Source organism: Rhodotorula graminis, assembly GCF_001329695.1.
Source record: "Rhodotorula graminis WP1 unplaced genomic scaffold RHOBAscaffold_6, whole genome shotgun sequence".
NCBI lineage: Eukaryota > Fungi > Basidiomycota > Microbotryomycetes > Sporidiobolales > Sporidiobolaceae > Rhodotorula > Rhodotorula graminis.
The window spans coordinates 833,825-854,278 of NW_017264933.1; the positions used below are offsets into that span (position 1 = coordinate 833,825).

At 68.5% G+C, this 20,454-nt stretch overlaps 9 protein-coding genes across 9 annotated transcripts; 4 read left to right on the forward strand and 5 right to left on the reverse strand.

The window, feature by feature from the left end:
* Positions 1–50: 50 nt before the first annotated feature.
* Positions 51–1,111, forward strand: RHOBADRAFT_48422 (uncharacterized protein). The gene is made up of 5 exons (XM_018415136.1): positions 51–86; positions 176–255; positions 330–482; positions 551–683; positions 873–1,111. Exons 1-5 carry the CDS (start codon positions 70–72, stop codon positions 1,027–1,029), a joined length of 540 nt encoding a protein of 179 aa, XP_018271427.1. The 5' UTR covers positions 51–69; the 3' UTR covers positions 1,030–1,111.
* Positions 1,112–1,241: 130 nt separating this feature from the next.
* On the reverse strand, positions 1,242–2,278 carry RHOBADRAFT_53362 (uncharacterized protein; the record flags this gene model as incomplete). The annotated part of the gene is made up of 5 exons (XM_018416801.1): positions 1,242–1,585; positions 1,670–1,797; positions 1,864–1,949; positions 2,041–2,063; positions 2,188–2,278. The coding sequence occupies 5 exons, from the start codon at positions 2,276–2,278 to the stop codon at positions 1,242–1,244; spliced, it is 672 nt and encodes a 223-aa protein (XP_018271428.1).
* Positions 2,279–2,412: 134 nt separating this feature from the next.
* On the reverse strand, positions 2,413–3,604 carry RHOBADRAFT_53363 (uncharacterized protein). Its single transcript, XM_018416802.1, has 5 exons — positions 3,298–3,604; positions 3,106–3,203; positions 3,009–3,035; positions 2,892–2,941; positions 2,413–2,820 (listed from the first exon to the last, which is right to left on the reverse strand). The coding sequence occupies exons 1-5, from the start codon at positions 3,352–3,354 to the stop codon at positions 2,540–2,542; spliced, it is 513 nt and encodes a 170-aa protein (XP_018271429.1). The 5' UTR covers positions 3,355–3,604; the 3' UTR covers positions 2,413–2,539.
* A 317-nt stretch (positions 3,605–3,921) lies between these two features.
* On the forward strand, positions 3,922–4,930 carry RHOBADRAFT_53364 (uncharacterized protein; the record flags this gene model as incomplete). The annotated part of the gene is made up of 3 exons (XM_018416803.1): positions 3,922–3,934; positions 3,994–4,337; positions 4,408–4,930. The coding sequence occupies 3 exons, from the start codon at positions 3,922–3,924 to the stop codon at positions 4,912–4,914; spliced, it is 864 nt and encodes a 287-aa protein (XP_018271430.1). The 3' UTR covers positions 4,915–4,930.
* Positions 4,931–5,192: 262 nt separating this feature from the next.
* RHOBADRAFT_43888 (uncharacterized protein) lies at positions 5,193–9,902 on the forward strand (the record flags this gene model as incomplete). The annotated part of the gene is made up of 6 exons (XM_018414309.1): positions 5,193–5,419; positions 5,513–8,408; positions 8,478–8,663; positions 8,732–8,914; positions 8,984–9,638; positions 9,706–9,902. 6 exons carry the CDS (start codon positions 5,193–5,195, stop codon positions 9,900–9,902), a joined length of 4,344 nt encoding a protein of 1,447 aa, XP_018271431.1.
* A 324-nt stretch (positions 9,903–10,226) lies between these two features.
* Positions 10,227–14,238, forward strand: RHOBADRAFT_53365 (uncharacterized protein; the record flags this gene model as incomplete). The annotated part of the gene is made up of 16 exons (XM_018416804.1): positions 10,227–10,571; positions 10,645–10,659; positions 10,724–10,789; positions 10,851–11,513; positions 11,591–11,751; positions 11,819–11,840; positions 11,919–11,996; positions 12,062–12,150; positions 12,219–12,272; positions 12,334–12,355; positions 12,420–12,527; positions 12,596–12,636; positions 12,713–12,911; positions 12,984–13,234; positions 13,306–13,504; positions 13,586–14,238. The coding sequence occupies 16 exons, from the start codon at positions 10,227–10,229 to the stop codon at positions 14,105–14,107; spliced, it is 2,835 nt and encodes a 944-aa protein (XP_018271432.1). The 3' UTR covers positions 14,108–14,238.
* On the reverse strand, positions 13,973–14,691 carry RHOBADRAFT_64996 (uncharacterized protein; the record flags this gene model as incomplete). The annotated part of the gene is made up of 2 exons (XM_018418625.1): positions 13,973–14,259; positions 14,344–14,691. The coding sequence occupies one exon, from the start codon at positions 14,686–14,688 to the stop codon at positions 14,365–14,367; it is 324 nt and encodes a 107-aa protein (XP_018271433.1). The 3' UTR covers positions 13,973–14,259; positions 14,344–14,364.
* A 592-nt stretch (positions 14,692–15,283) lies between these two features.
* Positions 15,284–18,746, reverse strand: RHOBADRAFT_53367 (uncharacterized protein; the record flags this gene model as incomplete). Its single annotated transcript, XM_018416805.1, has 10 exons — positions 15,284–15,349; positions 15,411–16,037; positions 16,100–16,287; positions 16,355–16,387; positions 16,457–16,529; positions 16,596–16,747; positions 16,842–17,286; positions 17,360–17,467; positions 17,539–18,329; positions 18,731–18,746. The coding sequence occupies 10 exons, from the start codon at positions 18,744–18,746 to the stop codon at positions 15,302–15,304; spliced, it is 2,481 nt and encodes an 826-aa protein (XP_018271434.1). The 3' UTR covers positions 15,284–15,301.
* RHOBADRAFT_53368 (uncharacterized protein) lies at positions 18,736–20,447 on the reverse strand. The gene is made up of 6 exons (XM_018416806.1): positions 20,393–20,447; positions 20,034–20,281; positions 19,911–19,969; positions 19,717–19,838; positions 19,240–19,654; positions 18,736–19,177 (listed from the first exon to the last, which is right to left on the reverse strand). Exons 1-6 carry the CDS (start codon positions 20,411–20,413, stop codon positions 18,792–18,794), a joined length of 1,251 nt encoding a protein of 416 aa, XP_018271435.1. The 5' UTR covers positions 20,414–20,447; the 3' UTR covers positions 18,736–18,791.
* Between the last annotated feature and the right edge of the window lie 7 nt (positions 20,448–20,454).

Here is a 20,454-nt window from a genome sequence, read left to right on the forward strand (position 1 = left end):
AGCCGCCCCTCGTCGTGTCTCTCTTGGCCTCTGTCCAACCACCGCGACCACGCTTGCGAGGTGCGCAGCATGTCGAGCAGGGACATGTGAGCTTTGCTCTCCCCGCTCAGCCCGTCCTCGTCACGCCTTGCTCACTCGCTCTCTCCTCGTCCTCCTCGCTCTCGTCGCGTCGCAGCAAGGACTCGTTCAAGGTCGGCTCTCGCACCGTCGTCGTCGCAGACTGCGACCTCCGAGGCGACATCACCATCGGCTCTGGTGAGCACCCTCCTCTGGTCTGCGTCACCGTGTCGCCGGCCTCGCACTGACGCCGCTCGGCCACTCGCGCGCAGGAACGGTCCTTCATCCACGCTGCACCATCCTCGCAGTCGGCGGGCCCATCATCCTCGGCTCGAACAACATCGTCGAGGAGAACGCCGTCATCGTCAACCGCCTCAAGCAGCCCATGGTCGTCGGCGACAACAACCTGTTCGAGGTCGGCTGTCGTACGTCCTCCTTTTCGCCCTTCTTCGATCGATAGAGCCTCTCTGACACGCTCTGCCCGGTCTCGCAGGTATCGAGTCACCCTCGGTCGGCGACTGGAACACGTTCGGGATCCGCTCGCGCGTGTCGCCGTTCGTCGAGGTCGGCTCCAACTGCGTCGTCGGCGCAGGCTGCATCGTCCTCCCCTCGCCCTTCCCCGACGGGTCCCCTTTCGCCGCGCCCTCACCCGATCCCGCTGTCAAGACCGCGCCGACCCTCGAGGTCCCCTCGTCGTCCGACACGCCCATGGCCTCGCTCGCACCCTCCCCGAGCGACAGTCCGGGTCCCGCTTCGCCCAGCCTGTCCTCGACCGCGCCCTCGCCAGCACCTCCAGCAACGCGATCAACACCGAGTGACGGCCTCGCCGACTACACGCACGTCTTTGGCTCGGAGAACCGGCGCCGGACGGCGAGCGTCGAGGGGAGTGGGCAGGCCAAAGCGCTCTTCGTCAAGCACTGGGAATACTTGCGCGAGACGCTGCCCAAGCACCACAAGCTCAAGATGTTCTAGCTCTCCTCTCCATTGTCGTCATACCCTCGTCGCCGTCGCTCTCGATACCCCCTCGTTCGCAATGCCAGTCCCTCTCTCTCTCTCTCAGCCTCTGCGTCTCGGTCGCGATCTTTGAGAACGAGATAACGAAAGGGAAACGTTGCGAGTACAAGTACAACAAGGTGCGCACCGCCGCCGAGCATCGTCGAGCGAGGAGCGCGCGCACGACCCCCTCACTCCTTGTACTCGGCCTCGTCGGCGTCGGCCGCGCGCTCGCCTGCGCCCGGTTCCGGCTCGTCGATGCCCTCCGAGCCCGCATCGTCCATCTCCTCGTCGACCGCCCCCTCGTCCTCCTCGACGTACAGCTCGATGCCCTCGGCCTCGTCTGCGCCGTCGTCCGCTCCGGCCGCCGCTCCCTCGCCATCGTCCCCCTCGGGCACAGCTCCGACACCTGCCGCAGCGGCGAGCACGGCGTCACCGTCGTCGTCGTTCTCGGCGTCGCTGCCCTCGGCGGCCGCCTTCTTGCCCTTGGGCACCGCCCGACCCTGCTTCTTGGCCTCGTTGTTGGCGCGGAAAGCTGTGGCCGTGCAACTCGGTCAGCTTCTGCTCGTGCCGCGACGCGCGCAGAGAGAGGGGCGAGAATGAGGGACGAGCGACGCACCGGCGAGCTCCTTCTTGAGCATCTTCTGCAGCGCGCCGCCGTCGTCCCACGCGAGCTGCTTGCTCGCCTCGAGCACGTGCGACGCCGCGATCGTCTTGTGGTTCTTCTCGGTCGCCGTGTCGTGCGCTCTGCAACGGTAGACGCGGTGAGCTTGCGAGGGAGGTGGACGAGGAGAGAGGGAGGGAGGGACGCACAGCGCGGCGAGGTACGCGATGAAGACGGTCGAGCCCTTGACCATGGCGAGCGGCACCTCCTTCTGGAGCTTGACATCGGGAGGGAGCTGTTGCGCGTACAGGTAGGCTGGTCAGTGGAACCGTCGAACAAGAGGGCTCGCGACGAGCGGCCGGAGGACGAGGGGGGCGACCACGCACCGAGCTCTTGACGAGGCGCGCGACTGTGGGAGCGAAGAGTCAGTGCACCGTCCCAGTGGGTATCCTAGACGCGCCGCGAGCCTCTGTGCCGCGAGAGGGCTCGCGTCGCCTCGAGCGATGAGGGTGCGGGGGAGAGGGGGAGCTCACCGACGCTCTTCTGCAGCTCAAACGCCTCGATGCCGCCGTCTTCTTCAGCAGCGAGGTCGGCTGCGGCAGGCGCGGGCTTCTTGCGGGGCATGGCGGCGAGTTGTGGAGGAGAGCTGCCGACAGCTCTCGCGTCGCGACAACTCGTCCTCGCTTGGGTCCCTGGAGCTGCGTTCTTCTCTCGTCGGCCGCAGGGACAGCAAGGGGGAGCGCACACGAACCGAGACTGGAGAAAGAAGGCGCGAGCGAACGAGGTAGTGAAATGCAGCGTCGGCGAGACGACGAGGGGAACGAGTACAAGGTGGTACAGCGGGCTCTAAGGGGAACAAGTACATCGACAAGGGCACCAGCTCCGTCACCGCTTGATGGCCTTGCCGCGCTTCTTGGCCGCCTCTGCCGCCTCGGCCTCGTCCTTGCGCCGTTTGTCCTCGAGGAACTCGTCGTACGTGCCCTTGCCCTGCGCCTCCTTCTGCGCCCACAGCCGTGCGTTGACGCTGTCGAAGTCGTGCTTGTCGTCGTCGACCCGCTCGAAGTCGCCCTTCTCGAGCGACTCGTTGTACTGCTCGAGGATGACGGTCGCCATGTCCTCGCAGTTGTTGAGCGCCTCGTGCAGCGCGTCGACGGCCGACTTGCCGTCTGCGGAGGGCATGTGCCGGGTCAGTGCGAGGTCCTCGAGCTCATGACGGGGACGGGGACCGAGGACGCACCGTACATCTGCACGCGCAGGTGGATCTTGGCCTCGGACGGGTGTGGTGCGCTGCGCGAGAGACCTGGGTCAGCTCTTCCTGCGGCGCGTGCTGCGCCAAACTCGAGAGAGGACGGACCTGTAGCCGCAGAACTCGACCGCCGGGCTGCAGGGCAAGTGACGGCGTCAGTCCGTGATCAGCTCGAGAGGGAGGAGAGGAAGACAAGAGTGCTCACTTCTTCATGAGCATCCACCGCAGGAGGTTGCCGAGGGTGTGGTCCTCCTCGATGATGCAGAACGTGGCCTGCGTGAAGCCGTCGGTCGCGCCAGGGAGCTGTGTTGCGGCGGAACGAGACCAAGTCCCGAGGTCAGCTCGGGTCTGCGGGGGAGGAGAGGGACGCTCAAGGACGGGTGGGAGGGGGACGCACGATCTGGACCTTGTCGCCGAAGACGGGAGCGATCTCGTGGCGGTTTGCCTGCGCCATGGTCGAGCCGGGGATGCGAGGACGAGGTCAAGCCAACTCGGCTCGAGTTGGCGGCTCTCGGGCTCTCGCAACCGCTCCCATCTCGTCAGGGTGGCCTGCTTCACCGCCAGTGCTGTGTCCCAAAGCTGCAAAGGTCGAGCCGAACAAGCGCTGCCTTTGCCCCATTCGATGCGGCGGCGCCCTTGCCGCTCTCCTTTGTCCCCTTGTCGAGGGAAGGCGCACTCGCGCCATTCACGCCCGCGCTGTGCGTCAGTCGACAGACAAGGCCGCTCTATCGCTCGTAACGCTGCGGCCTCCCCGCCCTCGAGCACTAGGGGGCCGAGGGCGGGCCCGCATTGTGCTCCCTTCCTCCTCGCCTCTTGTTCTCGCTTCCGGCCTCTTTGTCCAGCGCGAGGACGCTGCTCCCCCCTCGAGCACCTTGTTTTCGTCGCACGCAAAAGAAGGCGCCGTGGCTGGCTTGCTCTCTCGGTCGGCTTCTCGTCCTCGTCCGCGCACACTCCGCTTGCTCGCCGAGATCCCGGCAGCTCGGTCTTCGTCCGCCTCTCTCCCTTTACCACTCCAGTCACGATGGCCACCAAGTGTGCGTCCTCCTTTCGCCGTCAGCGTCCAGCGCAAGACTGACCCTGTCGCCCTCTGCAGTCGAGCGTGCCTCCTTCCCGACGCCTTCTCCCTCTCCTCCGAGCCGAGCCGTCGTACCGCCCACTACCTCGACCAGGCGCAACCGCCACGAGGACCAGCTCGCCCGCATCGCCCACGCCGCCGAGCACGCTCGCCTCGCGCACCTCGCCAAGGCCGTCCACGCCGCCGCGCCGACCGCGTCGACGACCGGCGCCGGCGTCAAGATGCTGCGGTACTCATTCCACGTCGAGCACGACGAGCGAGGGCACAAGGTCCTCAAGCGCGTCACGGTCATCGTGCCCGAGGTGGTCGGCGGCAAGGCGGCCAAGGGCGAGTCGGACGACGCAAGGACCGCGCTGCGCCAGGTGCGCACCCGTTCTCTCGCCGGTCCACCCCTCGCCCGAGCCTCACTGACTCGTTCGCATTACTCTGCAGCGTCCCGTCTCGTCGTTCCTGTTCATCCCGCCTCAGCAAACCGCCACCGCAGCCCGCCCTCGAGCGCGTGTCGCCCCTCCCGCCCGTCGACTCTCGGCCCCTCGCCTGTCCAACCTCTCGCTCATCCCGCCAGCACCACCTGTCCCCCAGTTCCAGTCCACAGCGTCGAGCCGACGGAGCGTTGTGCCCGCGCCGAGCGAGGCGACGATACAGCAGCGGCGCGACGCCGTCGCCGAGCAAGAGCCGGTGGTCGACCCGCTCTGCCCGGGGCACGGCGACGGCGTCGAGCGGGTTCCGAGCGGCGCAGGGCTGGACAGGGTCGCGGCATGGGCGCGGGACCAGCGCGAGAGGGTGCGGCGCAAGCGCGGCGGACAGGGCGTCGCGGAGCCGAGCGAGGAGGACGAAGCGACGGCGCCGGCGAGGACGAGGGCGGCCAAGAGGCAACGCAGGGACGACAGTCTGGGAGAGAGGAGGGGCAAGATGGTAGAGCCGCTGCGCCTCGTGTAAAGGAACGAGCCGTCGACCAGGATTTGACGAAAGAAGCTGCGGCGGAGCGAGGAGGAGGAGAGGGTGTCGACACCTCCCTTGAGAGCAGTCGCCAGCTGGTGCACAGCCGTACGATACACTGAAAGCGGAGCTGCCGGGCAGTAAACAGCCGAGCAGCGAGGTTTGGCCAAGTCGTTGTCGTCGTCGACGTTGGAGGAGCTGGCCAGCCCTCCCTCTTCTCTCTCTTCCACACCACTCCCACAGCTCACGACGCTGCGAGGACCTCACCACTCGCCACCATGGACCGCAACAACGCCACTGCGGGTCCCTCCACGGCCGCCCTCGCCGTGCCCGCCCTCCATCAACTTCACTCAACGACCGCCCTCCTCTCGTCGGCAGTCCAGCTCGCCCACGATTCGTTTCAGGACCACCTGGACGACTATGCCGATGCGCATCGCTGGATCGACTCGTTCTTCGACAAGATTGATGGCCACAGCAAGGGCCCGGTGCCGCACGGCCAGCCCAGGTGCGTCCACCCTCTCCCCCCGCGCCTTGTTTGTCGTACCCTCTCTCTCGACCCGCAGCACTGACTCGGTGAGGGACATGTGCATGCTCGCAGGGCTGGCGTGTTCGAGCTCATGAAGACGCCCGGCCGCAAGCGCATCGCCGCCGCCACGAGCACCAACACGACCCGCCTCGGCTCGACCACGACCGCCGCCGCCAAGGACCCGCTCGCGACCCTCCTCTTCCCGACCGGCCCTGCACCACGCTCGCCCGCCCATGCCGACAAGGAGAACGGCCTCGCGTCGCCCCAGCCTCAGCGGGCCTCGCCTCGCAAGCTGCTGTCGCCTCTCGGACCAGCCGCCGCCGCCGGCAGGCGCTCGCCCATGCGCGCCGTCTCGCCCGCCGCGCCCAAACAGCCGCAGCAGCAGGTCGCCGCTCCTCCCGTCGTCGTCAAGCCTGTCGCGCCCGAGACCGCCGTCAAGGTGCTCGACTTTGCCGCCGCGCCGTCGCCGCCCGCCGAGCAGGTCGAGGAGGACGACGAGCCGGCCGACATGCCCGTCCACGAGCTGTCGAACGTCCTCGAGGAGGACGAGGTCGAGGACGAGCCCGTCGTCGACAACGAGTCGGCGGCCGCCGCCATCGCCGACGAGGACAAGGGCGACCTGTCCATCATCGGCGAGGAGGAAGAGCAGGAGCAGGAGCCGAGCTCGACGGACGTCTCGCTCGTCACGGCGCCATCCGGCACTTCGAGCATGGTCGCATCGGCCGTGCTCGTCCCTCGCCCGGTCGTCGCCGAGGCTCCCCAGCCGGCGCCCCTCCCTCCTGTCGCCGCACCCCTTCCGGCTCCCATCGCCGCGCCGGCGGCTCTCCCTCTCTCGCCGCCCAAGCAGCGCACCGTCTCGAGCGCGTCGTCCGTCGCTCCCGAGGCGGACGACGCCGAGGACTCGTCGGTCCCGCTCAACGACGCGCCGTCGGTCCTGCGCTCGACCTCGACCTCGGACGCCCTGCGCTCGTCCCTGTCGGCGTCGACCTCGACCTCGTCGGTCCGCACCCCGGGCGGCACGACCTCACGCTTCGGCACCAGTGCGCTGTACTCGGCCGCCAAGCTCGGCCTCGGCTCGAGCCCGCCGCCGACCGCGACCTCGAGCGCCGGCGCCTCGTCGTCGACCGTCCTCGCGTCGGCGTCGCGCACGAGCACTGGCGGCGGTGGCGCCCGCCAAATCAACTTCGTCGGCCTGTCGAAGAAGAAGAGCCTCGGGCTCGGGCTCGGCCTCGGCCGCAACTGGGCGGCGTCGATGGGCTCGAGCGCGGCCAACGACAGCCAGAGCTCGATCCAGAGCGGGCCCGCGTCGACGCAGGCGACGAGCACCTCGAGTGCGCACGCGACGCTGCCGCTCGAGCTCGCGCAAGGCGGCCTCACGACGGCGTCGGGCGCGACCAAGCGCAAGTCGCTCGCCGACCCGGACTCGGCGCACAAGGCGCACAAGACCGACTCGGCCGCGCCGGCGCCGACCTCGCAGGAGCAGGAGGACGAGGAGGACCGCAAGCGCCGCCAGATGCTCGCCAATCGCCTCCAGGACCTCAACAACAAGGCGCGCCAGAGCACGCTCGGCGGGCGGCAGAGCAACGCCGCCGGCCCGGGCGCGTACCCGTCGAGCTTGTACGGCGCGAGCAGGCCGCACACCGTGCCCGGCTCGTCGTCGCTGTACCACCCGACGTCGATGGCGGCTGCGACCAAGCCGCTCCTCGTCTCGACGTCGTCATCGTCGTCGGCGACCCTCCCGACCGCGTCGTCGCACCTGAACTTGACGTCGACCGCCTCGACCGCCCCTATCGCCGAGCCCGTCTCGACGGCGGCTGCCGTGCGCCGCCCGTCCGTCATGGAGCGCGTCAAGTCGTTCGAGCACAACACGACCGGCCAGGAGCACCTCAACCCGCCGTCGCCGAGCAAGATCCCGTCGTCGCTCTACTCGACCCTCTCGACCGGCCCTCACTCGCCTCGCGCCATGTCGCCCCAGCCATTCCAGAGCTCGAGCGCTCTCTCGCCTCGCGCGATGCGCCTCGCCTCGCCGAGCGCACCCTCGTCGCCGCGTGCCCTCACGCGCTCGGCCACATCCGGCCTCCCGCTCGCCACGTTCGGCAGCCCCAGGCTCGGCGTCCCCGTCGCTCGGTCGCCGCCGACCATGACGACGTCAGCGAGCGCCGGCGCGCCGCTCAACATCGCCGCCGTCCTGTCGCCGCCGGTGCAGCCTGCCGTGCCCAAGCCGCAGCCGCAGCCGGTCGAGGCGCCCGCCGCTAAGACCGTGCGCTCGCCCGTCGAGGCCCTGCGCCGCGAGCCGCTCGCGCCTATCGTGCGCTCGACGACGCCCGGCGGCACGCCGCCGCGCTCGCCGCTCAAGATGGCGCCCGCCGCACCCGCCGCCAAGCCGGCGGAGCGCGTCGTCAAGACGTTCGTCCTCGAGGACGACGACGACGAGCTCGACCACGACGACGCGTCCGAGGAGGAGGAGGACGCGTTCTCGATCCGCGCTATCAACGCCTCGACGCCGGCGTCGGCCATCGTCGCCGCCGAGGCGGCCGCCGCTCGTCATCGCGAGCAGGCCGCTGCCGCCGAGCAGGCTGCGCGCGACCTCGAGGAGCAGGAGGCCGAGCGCGAGCGTGCCGCCATGCTCGCCAAGCGCCTGCCGTCGCTGCCCGAGGTGCGCTCGCCGGTCGACGACGAGGGCTCTGGCGACGAGAGCGACGGCGAGCGCTCGGTCGTGCGCACGGCGGTCAAGGAGGACTTGGGCCACAAGGCGAGCCCGAGCAAGGTGGTCCTGCACGGCACGGCGTCGGGCCCGGCGACGGTCGACAAGGGCAAGGGCAAGGAGGCGTCGTCTGCCCCGGCGAGCGACGACGAGGACGACGAGGACGAGGACATGGACGAGGACGACGAGGATGAGGACCGCACGGCCATGTCGATGCTGTCGACGGCGACGACGACGCTCAACCTCTCGCACCAGCCGTTCAAGGTGCGCCCTCTCTCTTTCTCTCCCTCTCTCTTTTCCTGCCCCGTGTCTGACGCATCTCGCTCGTCGCAGCCCATCACCAAGTCGGCGCAGCTGCCGAAGCAGACCGCCCCCGCCAAGTCGAGCCTCGCGTCGTCGGCCACGTCGACCTCTACGTTCGGCCTCACCCGCTCGACTGGCGCCTCGGCCTCGGGCATCAAGAAGCCCGTCGACACCAAGGTCAAGAGCATCCAGCGCGCCAACGCCGCCTCCAAGAAGGTGCGTCCCCTCACCGAGCCCGTCTACCCCTTCCGCCCGCACTGACCCATCTCGCCCGCGCCGCGCAGGAGAAGGAGGAGCTCGACCGCCGCAACGCCCTGCGGGAGCAGAAGCGTGCCGCCATCGCTCAGAAGAAGCTCGACGACGAGCGCAAGCTCAAAGCCGACGGCCTCGAGAAGAAGCGCAAGGAGCGCGAGGAGACGGCGACCAAGGTCAAGGCCGCGGCCGCCGCTCGTGGCGCCAAGCCCAAGGTGCGCCCCTCTCTCTCATTGCTCGGGCTGCGTGGATGAACGAGTGACTGACTTTGCGCTCTTTCGCAGCCTGTCGGCGACGACGAGCCGGCTAAGAAGCGCAAGATCGAGGTCGAGGTCAAGGTTCCTCGCCCCGAGCAGAAGAAGCTCGGCCAGCCCACCCGCCCCATCCCTTCTTCTTCGTCAACGTCGGCGTCTACGTCGTCGCTCGCCCAGTCGCAGGGCCGCACCGCGGGCGCCGGCATGGGCCCGCCCGCCCTCAACAAGTCGACGGGCGCGTCGAGCATGTTCGCCAAGCCCTCGGCCGGCCCGTCTGCGCCATCGTTCGGCAACTCGCTCAGCAAGTCGGCGGGCGCGAGCTCGATGGTCGGCCAGCCGTTCATGTCGGCCAAGATCCGCCTCCCCGAGTCGTCGACAGCGGCGCCAGCTCTCCCGCCGCGCCTCCTCGCGCCGACGGTCCCCAAGCCTTTCAGCTCGTCGATGCGCCCGCCTCAACCCCAGCAGCCGGCGCTCCCGCCGCGAGTCGTCGAGCCGCAGGAGCCGCTCCAGGAGTTGCCCGACATCGACTCGGAGTACTCGGACTCGGACGACGAGGCGCACGAGCGCAAGCGCAAGGCGCTGCCCGGGTGGGCCCAGTCGCCCGCAGTTGCGCAGGCGCTGTACAACCAGCAGCAGGTCAACCCGGACGAGATCTTTGGCCCCCTCCCCAAGCTCTCGATCGGAGGTGCGCCCCCCTCTCACTTCTCTCCTTCTCTCGTTCCCGGCCCCTGACGTCCCTTGCCGCCCCGCAGACTTCTTCCGCAACAGCGCGAGCGCTGCTCGCCTGCGTGCGCGCACGTCGTCGGCGCAGTGGGACGGCACGGACAGCCTCACGCAGACGGACCTCGCGCGGTACCAGCGCGCCATGGGCTACAAGTCGGCGCTCGCCGGCTCGTCGGCGCAGCGGTCGTCGGAGCACCGTGGCGGCGACGACGAGCAGCGTCGCTAGCCGTGCCCCTCTCTTGCCCCCTTCCTCTTCGCCTTTCATGCCCATCTCTCGCTCGTCGTCGACGTCGCCCTTTCGTCCTTATCGCGTCTCTCTCGTTGCATTTGCCCACGTTCCTGCCCCTCCCTGACTGTTCGAGTCCCACGAACGAGAGAGAGTTGAGAGAGAGAGACACGGGCCGGCGAGCCGAGAGCGACGACGCCGCGTGCGAAGCCGTTCGGCTCGAGAGAGGCTCTGGTCTGAAAGCTGACTCACCGCGTGCCCGCCTCGATGGGCATGGACAGGCTCTCGCTGCTTGCCAACGCCGTGACCCAGCCCGACCACGCCATGCACCACCCACTCGCCGGCGTCGGACACTACGTCCCGCCCTCATCGCACCTCGGCACCTCGGCTGCACCGCCGCACCACCAGCCGCCCCCGACCTCGTACGGCTACGCGCCAGGAGCGCTCACGAGCCAGTCGCCCGACTCGCCCGACTCGGCACCGACCCACGACCACGGCGGCGGGCGAGGACCCGCCGGCTTCACGGCCTCGAACGGCGGCAGCAAGAAGAAGGCGGCGCGGCAGATGAGCCTCGCGGGCGACGACGACGGCGACGGCAATGGCCGCGACGCAGACGGGCAGCCGCTCCGCAAGAGGAGCAAGCAGAGCCTGTCGTGCGGCGAGTGCAAGGTGCGCCGCATCTCTCGCTCTCTCTCCTCGTCATCTCGCAGCGCAGCGCTGACCTCGGTGCCTCCCCCTGCAGCGGCGCAAGATCAAGGTGCGTCCTACCGAGACGAGTCTCAATCGCTCGTACGGTCACTGACCTGTCGACCTGCGCGCAGTGCGATCGCAAGGTCCCGTGCACGGCATGCCTCAAGCGCGGCGACGCTGAAGCGTGCAACTGGGAGGTGCGCCCCACGTCTCGCCTACCAGTGCAGGGTCGTTACTGACGAGCTCGTGCGCCCGCAGGACGCCAAGATCGAGCCCGAGAAGCAGCCGTTCGCGCTCGCCGCCGAGACGGACGACCTGCGCGCGCGCCTATCGCTCGTCGAGCGCTTCATCAACACGCTTCCAGATCCGCTCAAGACGACGTTCAAGGAGCTCGGCATCTCGCAGATGGGCGACCTCCCTCGGCAAGAGCTGCGCAAGGCCGAGGTCGACTTTGGCGCCCAGTTCGGCAGCACCCGCCCGCTCCCGACCGACAAGCCCGTCGCGCCGCACGACTCGCTCGGCCTCATGGACAACCTCCTGTTCGCTGGCCCCAAGAGCCACGGCGTCGACGGCCTCCAGCAGCCCGACCACCTGGACCTGACGAGCATGTCGACGTCGATCGTCGCGCCTCGAGTCGTCTACACCAACCCGTCCGTGTCGACCAACCTCGGCCTCGACCCGTGCTTCAGCCAAGAAGAGCTTGACGCCGAGCGGCTGCGCGTCCTCGACAAGATCTACGCCCAGCTCCCGAACCGGCCCGACTGCAACGTCGCCGTCGACCGGTACTTCCTCCAGTTCGACTGGTTCTTCTCGATCCTGCATCACACGACGTGGAAAGCCGAGTACGCGAGGTTCTGGGAGATGCTCGGGTCGGGCCGCAAGTACGAGGTCGACCCGGCGTGGCTCGCCGTCCTTTACCTCGTGCGTCCCTCTTCCTCTCCCTCTTCTCCCTGCCCTCCTCGTGCGCCCTCGCTCACTCCCATTTCTCTCGCACGCAGCTTCTTGCCCTGTCGTCGGACGAGTCGATGCACCTCACGTGCCCGAGCACGCCCGAGGCGTCGTCGGCGTGGGAGGAGCAGAGCGCGAGGTACCACGCCTGCGCGCAGAAGCTCGTTCTCCTTGCCGATCCCTTCGGTCGACCACAAGCGCGCATGCTCCAGTGCGTCCCTTCTCACTGTCCTCGTCAACGACGCACGGACCCTGACGATGTGCTGCTCGCCCTGCAGGATCACAACTTTCCTCGCCTGCGTGCGTCTCACCATCCGCCTGCAGCAGGGCTTCTCTCGCATCACGTTCATGACTGACATTCTGTTGCCCTGTGCGCAGTGGACCTTGATCTCGGCGCACGGCGGCGAGTTCGGCCGATTCTCGTCATGGCTCGCGTGCGGTATTCGGACGGCGCAGGTGCGCCCTCGCCTTCCCTCTCCCACCAGCGAGAGTCAGTGACTCACAGCTTTTGTCGTCTGCAGAAGATGGGCCTGCACCAGCTCTCGGACGACCCCGAGGACATGCCGCCCGACGACCCTGCATGGCCGCCCGGCAAGAACGCCCTCAAGCGGTGCGTCTGCCGCCAACGCCTCTCAGACTCAAGGGATAGAGCTCACGAGTGCTTCCTTGTGCACGCAGAGAGACCGCGCTGCGGCTCTGGGGCTTCCTGAGCTTCTTCGACCACCTTTCTGCGTGAGCCGCCGCGCCTCCTCTTTCGTCCGAGTCCTTGTCTGACTCAGCCTCTCTCCTCCAGATCTGCTCGCTTCAAGGGTTACGTACGTCGGGCGTGTCCTCGTCAAGCCGTCCTCGAACCTTTCCTGACGAGCCGTCCTCCCTCAGATGATTCACCCGTCGCACACGACTACGCCGCCGCTCTCGAACGTCAACTGGCAAGAGCTCACGCCGCACGAGTGGAAGATCGCGCCGGCACCACGCTCAGTCCTCACGGTACGTCCTCTCTCTCTCTCTCGATCCTGCGTCGGCGAGGTACCGAGACTGACGAGCTCGAGGAACAGGACTCGTCTATGGAGTACCACAAGCTGCGGCTGTCCCAAGTGTACGTCCTCGTCCTCTCGAGCCGACCGTCGACGGGTACGGGCGACTGCAGCGACTGACTCGTCGTCGTCAAACAGGTCTCGCAAGACGTTCGACCTCCTCATCGCGACCGCCTCGAGCGACAGCTTCAGCTACGGCACCATTATCGAGCTCGACAAGGACTACCGCAACCTGCTCGACAGCCTGCCCGACGTCTGGCTCCACGAGTGCGCCGCGCTCGAGCACGCCGACCCGATCGTCCGCAACAAGCGCTACATCGCCATGCAGGGCACGCACGTGCGTCCACTCTCTCTCTCTCCCTCCTCTTCTTCCTTACGAGCGAGAACTGACAGGGCGCGCCACCTGCAGAACCGCCTCGTCCGCCTGCACCGCCCGTTCCTCGTCAAGGGCTGGGAGCCCAACTCGCGGTACTCCTACAGCTCGGACGCGTGCGTGCGCTCGGCCCGGGCGGTCGTCCTCAGCCACCACAACAACCTCGACTTCAACCGCAACCTGCGCATGATGTACTCGCACACGCTCTCGGCCGCCATCGTCCTCGCCGCCGACCTGTACCACGCCATCGACGGCGGTGCGCCCGACGCCGAGATCGAGAGCAAGAAGTACGTCCTCGTCTCTCGCACTCCTCGAGCAGCAGCAGATACTCGTTACTGACATGTTCGCCAACCTGCAGGTCCACCTTTGCCCTGTCGCTCGAGATCTTTGGCCGCGACATCCAGGACAAGGTCGCCTCGAGGCACCTGCGCGTCATCATCGAGGCGGGCCGTCGCGTCCTCACGGGCCTCTTCTCCGAGCAGGTCCAGCGGCGAGCGAGAATCGGCGCCCGTCGGGCAGCAGGCGACGACACGTCGAGCGAGCGCTCTTTCGCCGAGGTGCGCCCCCATCTCGCTCTCGAACCTCCTCTTCCTCTCCTCGTCCACCTTGCTCACGCTCTTTCCCGCCTCCGACCACAGATCCTGCAGAGCTTTGCGCGCGAGATGGACGTGGCGCCGACACCGCGCACGGTCCCCGAGGGCCTCATCTTGGCGTGCGACCAGGGCCACTACGAGATCCCGTCGCTCCCCTCTTCTTTCCCCTCGACTGGCGCTCCCGTCGCCGCATCTCGCCTGCCCGAGCCCGACCTCTCGGTGTGGAACCCGGGCCCGCCGTCGTCGTCCAACGCCGTCCCGCTGCCGAGCGACTTTGGCGGCACGTTCTCCGTCTCGATCCTTCAAGACCTCGGCATGATCAACACGGGCGGGCACACGTGGGACTACTGGACGCAGAACGGCGGCGACTCGAACAGTCTCGGCGGTGGGACGACGCACCCGGCGAGCGGCGGCGGCGGTGGCTCGGGAGGGGGAGGAGGGCCGAGCGGCGTCGCCTCGCACGACGGGTCCGGGCTCGACCTCTCGGCTTTCCTCGGCGGCGGCGCACCCGTCAACACGCAGGACGCGGCGCAGGTCCTTCTCAACCAGCTCACCGGCGGTTGGTGAGCGCGCTGCGGGCTTTCTTCTTTCCTTCCCTTCCTTGTAGCAGTTCCTCTCTCTTTCTCTCTCTCCTCGCCCGTCCTCCATAGAAGTCGCCGTTCCTTGCCCGTGTCGTCAATTGCAGTTGCAGACTCTCTCGGTACATCTCGCAAGCGCATCTGCAGGACAGTGGACGAGGGTGTCAGGTTATTGCAGCTCGAAAGAGCCGCCGAGGAGGAGGAGGAGGAGAGAGTGAGGCGCACCTCTGCCCGTCGTCGTCGGCCTTACCGCGGTGGAGGCGGCGGCGGTGCCCTTCTGACCGCAGTCGTGCCCGCGACGCCCCGCTTGAGCTCCTTGAGCTCGACGTCGCCCGCTCCGCCGCCGCTGCCCTTGGTCGCGCCGCGCACCTTGCGCCGCACGAGCCGGCCGACGCTGCTCTGCTCGAGGCGCTCGATGACCTTCTCGGCTGCGGCGTCGATCTGGGAACCGGTGTCGAGCCGCGTCGCCCCGTGCTTGCCACGGACGCCGTCATTGCTGCGAGGCGAGGGTGTGGGGCGCTGCTCCTTGAGGACCCACCTGCGGTAGGCCTTTTCGCCGACGAGGCACATGGCGAGGGCAAAGACCAAGGCGGCCGTGAGCCCGACGACCATGAGGAGCGACGAGAACAGGGCGCGGACGGTCGAGAGGAGCGGGGCGACGAGCGAGGGGAGGAAGAGGTAGGCGGGCAGGAGGAACAGGGCGAGGAGACCGGCGCCAACTGCTGCATCGCCGAGTGCTGAAGGCATCTTGTCGAGCTCTGGTCGCGGCGTGGACGAAACGGCGAGCGAGTCGGAGCTGCGTGGCAAGGTCGACGACGACGACGACGACGACGACATCTCCTCGCTGTGCAACGTGGAACCTCTGCAACGCTCAGTGATACTCTCAGAATCCCTCACGATGCAGACGATCCATTCTCGAGCGAGAGAGAGAGAGCGAAAGACTGCTCGACTTGCACCGCCTCTCGACCTCGCACCTTCGAGTGTCTGCTGCGTCGTCCTCTCCTCCTTAGATATGACACACCGTCGCGGCTAGGGGTATAGACAAGGTATGTGAGAGAGAAGGCAAGAGGGAGGGGGAGGGGTATCGGGGCGAGGAAGGACGGGAAGGGATCCGAGCGAGGGCGGCGCGACTCGGGCTCGTGCTGGCCTAATGCTGCCGCCGGCCGCAGCGCCGAGGACATCGTCACGATATGCAACAATCGTCCTTCTTGGCCTTACTGGTCTTGATGCCCTGCGGTCGAGAGAGGGGTCAGGGCGAGAACGAGGGAGAAGGGCGAGAGAGGCGGACGCACCATCTCGGCGAACGTGGCGGGCTTGTGCTGGTCGGCGAGCTGCTGCGAGACCTGGATCGTCTGCGGCCTCGACATCTGCTGCGGCGGGCGCTGCGTCGTCGGGAGCGAGGACGGCGGCGCGTCCGAGAGCTGGTAGCTCTGCGGCCGAGGAGGTCCGGGCGACGAGTACCGCTGATGCGGCTGCGGCTGCAGGTGCTGCTGCTGTGGCGGTGGGCGCATCGGGTTGGGCGTGCTCGGCGGTGGAGGAGCCATCTGGACGGCGGCCTCGACCTGCTTGATCGTGTTGCGCCGGTACGAGCTCGACGACGACGAGGCGACGGACCCGGCCGTGCTCTGGCGGTACGGCTGCTGGTACTGCGCCTGCGCGGCGGGCACGTTGATCTGCGGCGGACGAGGCCCGCTCGGACCCTGCGACGACGACAGCTTGGCGCCCGACAGGTTGGCGGCGAGCTGGTTGGCGGCGAGGCGGTCGCGCTGCGCGTCCGAGCGGACCTTGGCCTGGGTGCGCTTGCGCACGAGCTTGTTCTCGAGGTGGGCGTCGTGGTCGGTGCGGTTGAGCGCCGCCGGGTTCGACTGCTGGAGGGCCTCGAGCCGCTGCTTGGCGTCCTCGTTGCCGTGACCGGCCGCCTGCGAGAGTTCGAGGGGTCAGTGCGGCTCTCTTTTTCGAGATGAGAAGGGGCGGGACGCACCCTGCTGTACCACCTCCTCGCCTTGTCGAGGTCGATAGGGCCGGCGATGCCGACCTCGTGGTAGTACCCGAGCGCGAACTCGGCCGACGGGTGCTGTTTGGCGGCCGCCTTCTCGGCGAACGTGACGGCGAGCTTCTCGTTGGCCTCGAAGTGCCCCTCGGAGCCGCACAGGTACCATTTCGAGAGCGCTGCAGGAGGGAGACGAGGTCAGGTCGGGCAGGAGGCGAATGGGCAACGAGAGAGAGCGAGACGCACCCATGTCGGCCTCGACCTCGGAATTTTGCGATGCTGCAGGCCGAGAAGAGGGTCAGTAAACTCGCTCGTCGAGATCGAGATCGACGAGGAGAGGCGACGGACCGAGAGCGTAGTACTGGACGGACAGGAGCGGGTCGAACAGGCACCCGAGCGACGCGTACTCGTACGAGTAGCCCTGCGAGCGGCAACGCGGTCAGTCCCGCTCACCCTCGAGAGAGAAAGAGAACGAGCAGGGACGCACCATCTTGTACTGCGCCGGTCCGAAGCTCAGGTACGCCGAGCGCTCGATGCGCCACCTCGCCTCGTCCATGTCGAGCGGGATCTGGCTCTTGTCGAGCTGGACGCTCGGCGAGTCGAACTCGCCGCTCAGGAGCATGCCGAGGATGTATGGCGCTGCACGGGGAGAGAACGAGAGAGTCAGTGACGCGCTCGGGAACGACGGCGGCGGCTCGAGCGCTCGACCGAGGAGAGGTGGAGGAGGGCTCACGTTGCGGCGTGTCGAGGTCTGCCGAGTCGGCCGCCCTCCTGAGCAAGCCCAACGCCTTGGGGATGTCGCCCTGGACGCCGATCTGGCCGAGGAGGTAGGCCATGGCGAGGCGGTACGTGCTGCCGCAGTCGCCCTTCTCGACGCCCTTCTCGTAGGCGCCCACGGCCCGCCGAATGTCGCCAAAGTCCTCGTACGCGCGCCCGATGCGGAACCACGCCTTGACGTAGCCGGCGTTGGCGGCCGCCTCGAAATCGCGGAACGACGACTTGAGGTCCTTGGACCGGTACGACGGGAACGAGCCCGACGCCGACAAGTCGCCGCGCAGGTACAGGGCGAGCGGAACAGGGTTGGCGGACGAAGCCGACGCGAGGATGTGGTTGAGCGCCTCGTCGGTCCAGCGAACGAGCGTCGGGTCGCTGATGCGGGACGACTCGCCGGCCGAGGCCTGTACGTGCACGACGGCGGTCAGGTCCCCGCTCGCACATGCTCCTCGACTGAGATAGTGGGAGGAGACGCACCTGATGCCGCTCGATGAACTTGAGGACCTGCTTGGCCCAGGCCACCTTGCGCTGCGGGTCGCCGCCGTTGGCGAGCGCCGTGTCGCGCATGGACGCGAGCATAGGTTGCTGTTGCGCGAGGGAGCATGTCAGGGCTCGATCTCATCGTGCGCGAGAGGACAGGAGGACAGGGGACGCACATCAGGGTGCGTGACGGCGAGTTTGTGCGGCGGCCCGTCCTCCGGGTTGGCGTAGTAGTTCGGCCGGCCGGGCTGGCCCGGCAGGTACCCTCCCGGCGCTGCCCCTCCTCCTGCTGCCCCACCGCCGCCGCCGAGGCTCATGGCGTCGAACCCGCCGCTGAGCGCCGCAAAGTCGCTCGGCTGCATGCTCGCCGCCCTCGGCGGCCGCTGCACGAACCCGCTCCCGCCCTGCATCTGGCCCGGCGCCGATGGCGGAGGACCGCCCATCATCATCGACGGCGGCGCCGGCGTGAGGTAGCCCGCCTGCGGCTGCTGCTGCGGCGGCGGAAAGTAGCCGCCGGGCTGGACGGGCGGCTGGGGCGGCGGCGGCATGGCGCCGTACGGGCCCGACATGGGCGCAGCGTACGACGCCGGTCGGCCCTGCATCGGGTCGACGCCGCCGTACATGTTCTGCGGGACCGACTGGCCGACCGAGTAGCTCGCCGGTCGCGGGGCGAGGTAGTCGCCGCCCTGCGGCGGCGGTGGGCCGGGGCCGTACGGCTGGCTCGCGTAGTAGCCGCCGGGAGGAGGGTGAGGGGGCATGGGCGGTTGCGGTGCGGGTGCGTAGGCGGCGTTGAGCGACGTCATGCTGGGCGGCGGGGCGGGCGAGGCCGTCGAGCCTCTGGCCCAGGCGTCGGCCGTGTTGGCGAGGCGCTCCGAGGGGATGGCGCTCGGCGGGGGTTGGGGTCGCGGTGCGGTCAGAGGCGAGGGCTGGTTGAACGGCGACGTGATGGGCTGAGGAGGAGGGTAACCTGGAGGGGAGGACGAGGGCGCGTTAGCCAACACGGCGGCGAGTAGGGGGGGAGGGGAGGAACAGGGGGCGCGCCGTTCATGGTAGCTCGAGTGAGGCGCGGTTGAGCGCACGCCGGCTAGACCAACGGGCGAGGGTCGAACACGAACAGCGACGGCGGTCGGCGGTCGACAGATGAGGACGCAGACCGAGGCGGCGCAGCAAGGGCGCGGGCACAGCGGGTACGGCGCGTGCGGGTGCGGTGTCGAGGTCGACGTGGCTGTGTGGCTGTCGGCAAGCCTGTGTGCAGCCTGCTCGAGCGAGCGACGGAGGTCGAGGATCGGTGAGCCAAGCAGGCGCCCGTCTCTCGGACACAGCGGCAATTCAACTCGCGTCTCGCAAATACCGCTCCTCTCGACGCACTCGACGACAGGTGCATGGTGAAGCGCGTTGCACATAAAGCAGGGCCGAGCGACGACGTCCCTCACTCGCTCCCGTCAACATCCATCCGGTCGTCCTCGTCGGCGTCCACCTTGTCCTTCCTGCGCCTCCGACGCGCCTCGCCACCCTCCTTGAGCGCCGTCGTGCTCGTCCCCTCCTTCTCGCCAGCCCTGCCGGCAGCGCTCGCCGCCCTCGTGGCCGCCGGCGACACCTCGCGCATCTCGCCCTCGCGGTCCTCGTCCTCGTCCACCTCGCGCGGCTCGTCCGCCTTGTCGACGCCCCAGGGTCGAGTCGACGATAGGCTGAGTGGCGAAGGTGCCGCCTCGGACACGACGCGGCGGTGGCGGTGCGGGTCGCCCGCCGAGAGCGAGGCCGAGGCCGGGGCGCGGCGCGGCGGGTTGAAGTGGCCGCAGCGAGGACAGCGGTACTCTGCAGGCGAGGCGGGCTGGTCAGGCTTGCGGGAGCCGCAGAGGAGGGAGAGGTGGACGTACGGACAAAGTCGAACTCGTCCTTCTTAGCGAGGCCGTTGTGCGCGTAGCACTGGCCGCAGATCAGGGCGTAGCGGTTCATCGGGTTGGTGTCCTCGGGCGACACGCCGAGGAGGGCGTCGGCGACCTTGTCGAGGAGCGTGCGCGGCTGAGGCGAGGCGGGCGGGAACGGCGCAGGCGGGAAGGCGCCGGTCGGGGCGGCGCCGGGCGGGAAGGCGAGCTGCGCCGGGGTGCCGGGAGCGCTCGGGATGGCGGCCGAGGCGCGCTGCTGAGGCGTCATGGCGGCAGCGGCGGCGGGCGTGCCGGGACGGGCGGCGACGGCTTGAGGCGTGCTCGGCGAACCAGGGAAGGGAACGGGCGTAGGCTTTGCGCCAGGCTTGGCCTGCTGCTTGGCGGGCGTCGACGGCGCAGATGAAGGCTGCAGGTGACGACGACGGTCAGCTGGGGTCGAGGGGGGACGAGGGAGAGAGCCGGACGCACCCCTTTCCTCAACGCCTCGTCGTACTTCTCGAGCAGGTCCCGCGTGCTGTAGTAGCCCGTCTTCTTCTTGATCTCCTCGACCTTGTCCTGCTTCTGCTTGACGAGAACCTTGACCTGCGTCTCTGCGCGGGCGAAGAGGGAACATGGTCAGGGATCCGACTGGGTGCGAGCGGGCGAGGAGGGACAGGGCTCACCCTCCTTGTCCTGCTTGCGGTGGTAGAACCAGCGCGAGGCTCGTCGAGTGAAGATGATGCTGCACAAGTGAGGGGTCAGCTCGGTCGGGCGGCAGGACAGGCGAGAGGGCGACGAGGACGCACGCGACCGGACCCAGGACGACAGGCGCTGCTCCCGCCGCGGCTGCAGGGAGGCCCGCCACGGTACCGCGCACGCCGACGATGCCAAAGTACCACAGGACGGTGTAGAGGATCCAGGCGACGACGCCGTAGGTGATGAGGAGGGCGTTGAGGCGACGCTCGCGGACGCGGATCTGCTGCAGGCGGGCCTGGCGGGCGGCGATCTGGGTCTGGAGCTTGGCGAGGACGGTGTCGTAGTCGGCCTCCTTGGGCTGCTCGTGCGCGCGGTCGAGGGAGAGAGGCGGTGCAAGGGGGGGTAGGGGGAGGCGACGTCAGGGTCTGCGACGACGGCACGGGCCGAGGCGAGAGGTGCTGGGGCGCACTCGGCTGAACAAGGCACCCATGCTGAACTACAGCACTCTGTCCGGCTTGAGCGTCGAGTGGA